Here is a 7,500-nt window from a genome sequence, read left to right on the forward strand (position 1 = left end):
CGTGGAAAAGAAGGGAGATTTTAGTGAGTCTTGAGGAGGGATGGTACAAAACATGGACCCCCTAACTGGACCGAAAATGGACCTTCCTTCTGGACCCCACTCGAGAGAAGAAAGAAAACAATAGATGGTTTTCCCAGTGACGTCATCAAATTCCTAAATCAAATTCGCAAGGCCTTCTGAATTTTTATCTAAAGAAAGTTGAAAATGACCTAGTTTCCAGTTCCGAGACGTCTTTAATTTCGAAAATACAGCATTTTGAACCTCGGAATCGTCGTATTTGGTGGGGAGCGCAACAGTCTTCGTCCCTCAAAGACAGTACATTGCACATTGAGACCCTGAGTGTCAACCTGTGACTTGGAAAATATAGACCCAATAGACTTGACTACCACCGTATCAAAGTTCTGTTTCCGTACCTGCCTGTTTTTCCGACAGTGTTTCCACCATGTTTCCCTTACTGCCTGCCTTCTCTGAAATCGTCCAGGAGCTGTGCTAATAATGATCAACAACAGTACTTTCGTTCGCTTGTTTCCCAAATGTCTGAAGTCCAGTACTGGAAGCAGCTTCGTGTAATGCATATAGTCCGTTAGAACAGATGCGTCTGAGCGGGTCTCTTTGCCATCACTTTGTGCGTCGCTAGACGTTGTTTCATCGTTGCGTTTCACATTTCCATTGAAACGTCCAGGTAAAATTGAAAAATGAATATAAACCAAGAGTACCACTATGCAAACAAAAGCATAAAGGAGTACAGGAAAAGGAAACTTCATGGATGGCCGCCTCCAGGACATTGCAGGAAAATGCCCCTCCTTTTGCGAATTCTCGAGCGATGCTGGTAAACGAAAGTGTTGGGTCGTGACTAGCGATCACTCCTTTAACACATAAAAAATAAGTAAATAAATAAATAAATACAAAGAAACCAAAACGCGGATTACTTGCGGATAACTTCGCCAGCGGGTAGCTTGCATTATGTGGTAATGCGCTACCCCAGTCAAACAAAGATAAAACACTTACTGTGTAATATGAAAAACATTTACTGTATAAACGAAAGTGTTGGGTCGTGACTAGCGCCCACTCCTTTAACGAAAAAAAAAAAAAAAAAAAAAAACCAAAACGCGGATTACCCTCGGATGACTTCGCCAGCGGGAAGCTTGCACTATGTGCTGATTCAATACCCCGCTCAAACAAAGATGAAACATTTACTGTGTAATAACAAACCGTAGATGGGGTGTGTCAACACGAGCCGTGTGCGACCCTATTTATTATGTCTTTACAAGCAAAAATACAACCAGAAAAGCAAACAACTAGTGGTATGAAAGCCTACAAACTAATCTGAACTAAGCGCGTATACAAATGTTTGAATATATGTATATACATGAAGAACGGACAGTCATTCATCATTGGGTGTTTAATGAAATGCAAGAATGAAATGCAGAATACATACCAGCCCTCCACTAATAAAACGTTTTAACAAAATATCGTGCAACTCCCCAGACAATGGGCCACATAACCCATGATAAATACATTTATTTCTCTTCATTTATTTACTTTTATTAGTAACATATACATCTAATATACGTTTGATCTTTATGTTGACCCGAGCATACTCGGGAAAAATTCCGACTGCTTCTATCGGGAGCCAAACCTGTGAGTTCGGATGCTGTACCACAAAACTACTGGACAATCTTCCTGCCTTACTGCGACATGTGAAATTAACGCAAGTGTTGTTCGTATTCCCAAAAAACGATAAAGTACTAATTCGACTCTTCTCTAAGCTTCGCTTTATTCGTCTTTCACATCAAAGGAAAATTACAACTCATAAGTCCTTCTCGTTTGTTGTTCTCTCTTTGCACGTGTTCTTTGTTCCCAGAGTTCATAGCACACTAACTGAACATTACATCATCTATAATAGAACAATAGCAAAACGAGGAATAACAATATCGTCACGCACGTTCGGACAAAACTCCGAACTCAAACAGGCTACTGAAAAGACGGCTACGGAACAGTTCATAAATCTTAAATGAATCAATAAGTTCAGCTCTCGACAAGTGTGCTAAAGAGCATGGTCTGTGTTATCAGCACTTAAACCGGTGAGGTTTTTGCTCGTTAAATGAGCACATTTTTAACGTCTTCGTTTCCTCACAATCCGCGCCCTTTCTTAAATTAAATTATTGTCAGCGCGTGCACAGAACGTGGACTTTTGTGGGCGGTAATGGGCTCTAATGAAGTTTATTGATCAACACATGCGCAACGAACTTTGGTTTGGCAAGAAGGCCGTCATCAATTAACGTGACAACGCTAAGTGGAGTTGTTTCTAAGTGGAGTGATGATGATATGATATGATATGATGATATGATATTTTATTATTTATGCACGGTAAAATCATCAGCTAAGATTACAAACAATGCTAAAATCTAAATTACAAAAGGTAAAATTTTAAAATGATTACAATAAAATACAACTAGTTAAAATATAAAATATTTAAAAATATTTAAAGTTCAAGCTATAAACTAAAAGCTGTTTTCCGTGAATGCCGTGCGTTGGACTTAAAGAATGTCATTAATCTTGCGTTTAAATACCCCCAGAGACTCTGTGTTCCTTATATCGCATGGTAGACTGTTCCATAATGTGGCGCCATTGTAGCTAAAGCTTTTTCGGTAATAATCAGTGCGCGGTAATGGAACATTGAGCTTATTTTCAGAGTCCCTGAGGACATAAGCAGAGTCACGCCACGTAAACTTTGAATACAGATACTCCGGAGCTAGCCCGTGCAGACATCTAAACACCATAGTGGCTTTATGAATTTCCTGCTGGCGTGCAAGATTTTTCCACCCTAAAGACTCGAGTAGCTCAGTTGCATCAGCATCATAGTTCGAGAATGTCAACACACGGGCTGCTCTATTCTGCAATTTCTGCAGTTTGTCTCGTAGCGTTTTCCCACAGTTACCCCAAACAATGTCACAGTAATCAAAGTGAGGTTTTACTAAAGCTTGGTAAATGAGATGTAAGGTTGATGCTGGAATCAGGTGCCTAATTCGCTTTAGGGCCCCGATACCAGAGGCGATCGTTTTAGTTAATTTTTCGATGTGATTATGCCAATCGAGTTTATCGTCTATTATCACACCAAGCGATTTTGTAGCTGTAACCTGGCTCACTTGAGTATTGGTCATTCTAATTGTTGGTGAAGCTGTGAGAGTATTCAGTCTCTGCCTTGACCCTATTAGCATGAATTCGGTTTTGGTCATGTTCAATGTGAGTTTGTTCGCTTGTAGCCAGTTGAAAACGTTTGCTAGGTCTTCATTTAGACAAAACTGAACATTCTCAAGATTGCTGCCCGCGTATGTAAGGTGCGTGTCGTCAGCGTACATTCTCGGTTTACAATTTGATAAGCAATTTGGAAGATCGTTGATATATAATAAGAACAATAATGGACCGAGGATGGTCCCTTGAGGGACGCCGCATGTCAATGTGCAGCTATTGGATAGCGACCCGTTCACAGAGCATTTTTGTGGGCGGTTTTCTAAGTATGACTGAAACCATTTGAAAGATTTGCCATGTATACCATAATAGTTTAGTTTCGATAGAAGGATCTGATGATCAACAGTGTCAAAAGCTTTTTTCAAATCTAGAAAAATGACTCCATTGATTTTCCCGTTATCAATATTATATGCCCAAGAATCTGTCGCTTCCAACAAAGCTGTTACAGTTGAATGATTAGCACGAAACCCTGATTGATTTTGACATAGAATATCGTGCGCTTCCAAATAGGCATAAAGCTGTTCATAAACTATCTTTTCAAACACCTTTGCCACTATTGGAATCACCGATATTGGGCGGTAATTGTTAACATCACCGCGGTCACCCTGTTTATAAAGAGGGGTAACCCTTGCATATTTCCAGTCATCTGGACACGTCCCTTGACTAATGGATTGATTGAAAATATCACATATCGGCATACAAATAAGGTCAGCACATTCCCTGACAAACCTAGCAGATATTTTGTCAAGGCCCGTTGCCTTTGACTTGTCTAGTTTATTTAAAAGTGAAAATACTTTGTTTGGATTGGTGGGTTGGAGCTTAAACTGTTTATCTGTAACAGTAAGATATCTTTGATAGCTACCATTATCACAATTTATCTCACTGGCAAGTTTTGGACCAATGTTAGCAAAGTGGTTATTGAGTTGTTTCCATTAACGTGCAGGACTAGACTGAACGATTCTAGGACCGTGTTAAATTTGACAGTATCCAAATTTTTAGTGTCATCCATGTGATAGTTGAAGTCCCCCACTATTAGCAGGTTTCCAGGGAAAACAACTAACTGCTCTGTGAGGGTGCCGAATTCTTCGAAGAATAGAGCACTATTTAGTTGATTTGCCTTCGATGGAGGTGGTCTGTAAATGATAACAATTCTTGTAGATCCAGTGGAGAATGTCGTAACGACATCCAAGTGTTCAAAAGAGCTAAATTTTCCTTGGGTTTGTCTCGTAACTTTTATGTATTTCTTTACTAAGAGACCAACTCCTCCTCCTCGTGAGTTTTTCCGTGGAACATGGTAGAAGCAGTATCCAGTGGGGCAAACTTCGGCGATGGAAAAATTTTAGTTTTCATAGTTTTCATTATCGCGTAGCCATGTCTCAGTCACTGCACATATATCTACGTTATTTTCAACTGCATAATCTTTAATTGCAAGCTCCTTCTTATTGATCGATCGGGTGTTCAGCAAGCAAAATTCAATGGGTATAAAGCCATTTTGCAGTTTTGGTTTGAGCATCTTAAATTGATAAGATTTTGCCGATTCAGTCCCCTGAGACAGCAACCTTTAAAACCGGGAGTGGCATTATATGACACAGCAGTGGGCCGTGATGCATGGCTGCGTTTGGCTTGTGATGAGACAATGACCGGTATTGTTCCGTTCATAGAAGGCCCCGGGTTGAGCTTGAAGGTCAGATATTGAATGCGGCGGAGCTGTTAGGATAATAGAAACATGGTCTTTTGTGTCTTTTCATCCTACGCCGCTTTGGTAAATTTCTGTGCAGAAAAGAATCTGTGATTGCATAACCAGTGTGCGTCCAGCTGCGTGGTATGCATGTTATGAACAAAACATCTTTGTTTGGGTAATGACATCTACTGTGAAATAGGATTCCAGCAACTTTATAAGTCAACCGAAGGTACAGTGGTAGATAGGAAAAATCCCTTCTAATAGGTCGAAGATTCAGCCATGAGTCGCATTTTCCAGGCCAGTTTGTAGATTTATAGCTTCTGTACCGTCTCCCATTTAAAAATGGGTGGTTGGTGCAGCAGAGAACGAACCAAAGGAGAAAGAGCGCGGAGCGATCACACATACGTCTTAACCTTATTACTATGCAAAACTTGTGTTGAAAGCCATCTTACGAAAGAGGTGGCTCCTTTGTTCGGCACTCCGCTAGCGCACCCGTTAATCACTAAAGGTCTATTGACCGGTAAGTATGCCGATTAATTACCAAAACTAATTAATATATATATAAAAAAATCATTGCTGAATAACCACTAAGCCTAAGCGCTGATTTCAAAATGGTTAGCATTTTTATATGGTGGCCGGACCTCTCTCTCTCTCTCTCTCTCTCTCTCTCTCTCTCTTACAGCCCGGTCTTATTTGACAAATAAATTAGATTGTTGTGTTTAAAAATGTTGTCTAAGCAAACGGCGACTCGGTAGTCTAGTGGTTAGGAGCCGTGACATGTGAGCTAATATTCGTAGCTTCGAGAGTCCGGATATTTCGGTTGTGTTTTAAAAGAAAAAAAAAAACTCTTCAATTCCCAGAACTCATTTCCAACTGTTAGTATCACAGCCGCCGTGTTGGCGGAAAGAACAAAAGAACAATAGCGAAAAAGCTTTTTGCGAATTTGACTCTATTGTTAAGCAAAACATGAGCTACTTTTTCTCTGTTGTTTTGGCACCAACATGGCCGAGAAAACTCTGCTTCAATTGCAACATAATCTCATTAACCGGTAGCCGCAACCCCCATATCTCTTCTGAAGGTATTCTTTTCCCAGAGTGACTTTATACACCAGTCTCTGATGTTGTAAAATATACATTGACTTAACAAAAATAAGTTTAATCGCATCCGAACCTCTCACAACCTGATGGGCTGGTGCATTATATTCACTCCGCTATGGTTAACAAGGCAGTCTGATAGCCAAGGTGTACGGTGGATTTTGCGATCGGGCTAATGCTTCTAACTTCTACCAGCCCCACGGGCAAGTGAAGTGCTATTTGGGTTTTCGGATATCGGGATTACTGTAAATTTATGTGAACCGAAAGGCATTTTTAAAGCTGATCGCTCAAAGAGAAATTTGCTGAAACCAGCATCGCATTACATTAGTCCGCACAATCTTCTAGTAAAAAGAAAACATTAAAGATGTGCGTAATTCTTGCTTTCTGAGAATTATTTTAAACTACATTAACTGCCTTCATTATACAAACTTAGAATCACACGTTAACGTTCAGTAAAAAAAAAAACGCCTCCCTAAATACTCCAATTAATTGGCTTGTTGGAGTACATTTTCATATTACCTTCATACTACTCGCAAAAGCAAGGAAACAAATGATCAAACAAAAACATTGGTAATTGACTTTCATCCTGGGTATATCAAAATATTCTGAATATTCGAGTTACATGTAATTGGTTTGTTGGAATATATATATGTTATTTACCGGCTGGGAGGTCCGTATAGAGAAAAACTAAGCCCGAGGTCTTGAGTACGGCCCGAGGCCGCAGGCCGAGGGACGTACTCAAGGCCGAGGGCACAGTTTTTCCCTATACGGACCGGCGTAAGCCGGTGAATAATCTATTTATTTTTTTCTGCTTTTTTTTTGTCTGAAAATCAAGTTGCACTGTCACAGTTGAAATTGACTTTTAACTGAAAAAAGTGCTCCAATCGCAAAGCTCAAAGAAAAATGATAGATTAACGATAAAACAGAACTTCAAATATCTCTTAGTGCAATAAATATAAAAAAAACAAACAGTTATATTTCATGGCAAGCACAGAGAAATGAGCTAAACAAACTAAACAATGATGTTTGAAAAATTTGTACAAACAGGCGAATAAATTTCTACGTATTAAAATGCTTTGTGTTGTTGAAAAGTAAACAAAAGTTCTTAAAACAGGAGGAATGAATTTAGTGAAAATTGCACAAACGTCTATCTCTGCCTTCACATCTTATTATTTCAAGGATTCATCTTTGTTCTCCGTCAAGTCCTTCAGAAATCAGTGCAAAAGTTAGAAAAACTACACAAGAAAATCTTGTTGACATGTACATTAGTTCACAGCGTTGCGATTTGTTTGACTATTTCAGCGACGAATCCATATTTTCTTTGATACAGCAAAATAGAACGAGATTATAAAATAGAACTCCAAAGAAAATAACGGATGTCAACCGAAAAACTGAGCTCAAAGGACTTCTCTGCAGTCAGTCGTTTTAGTTAAAAGGCAGGTTAAAACAGTTCGCGAAAAACAACAACGGGAA

The 7,500-nt window shown here is 39.4% G+C and overlaps 1 protein-coding gene across 5 annotated transcripts in view; it reads right to left on the bottom strand.

Annotated features, from left to right (window-relative positions):
- Positions 1 to 7,500, bottom strand: part of LOC138025032 (beta-1,3-galactosyltransferase sqv-2-like) — a 49,621-nt gene that overhangs the window by 12,722 nt on the left and 29,399 nt on the right. For all 5 annotated transcript variants that reach the window (XM_068872270.1, XM_068872268.1, XM_068872267.1 and 2 more), the window contains one exon: positions 414 to 866. In XM_068872270.1, the coding sequence (XP_068728371.1) occupies positions 414 to 785 (372 nt within the window). In that variant the 5' untranslated portion in view covers positions 786 to 866. The remainder of the gene's footprint in view (positions 1 to 413; positions 867 to 7,500) is intronic.

The sequence above is a fragment of the Montipora capricornis genome, chromosome 11 (assembly GCF_036669925.1).
Source record: "Montipora capricornis isolate CH-2021 chromosome 11, ASM3666992v2, whole genome shotgun sequence".
NCBI lineage: Eukaryota > Metazoa > Cnidaria > Anthozoa > Scleractinia > Acroporidae > Montipora > Montipora capricornis.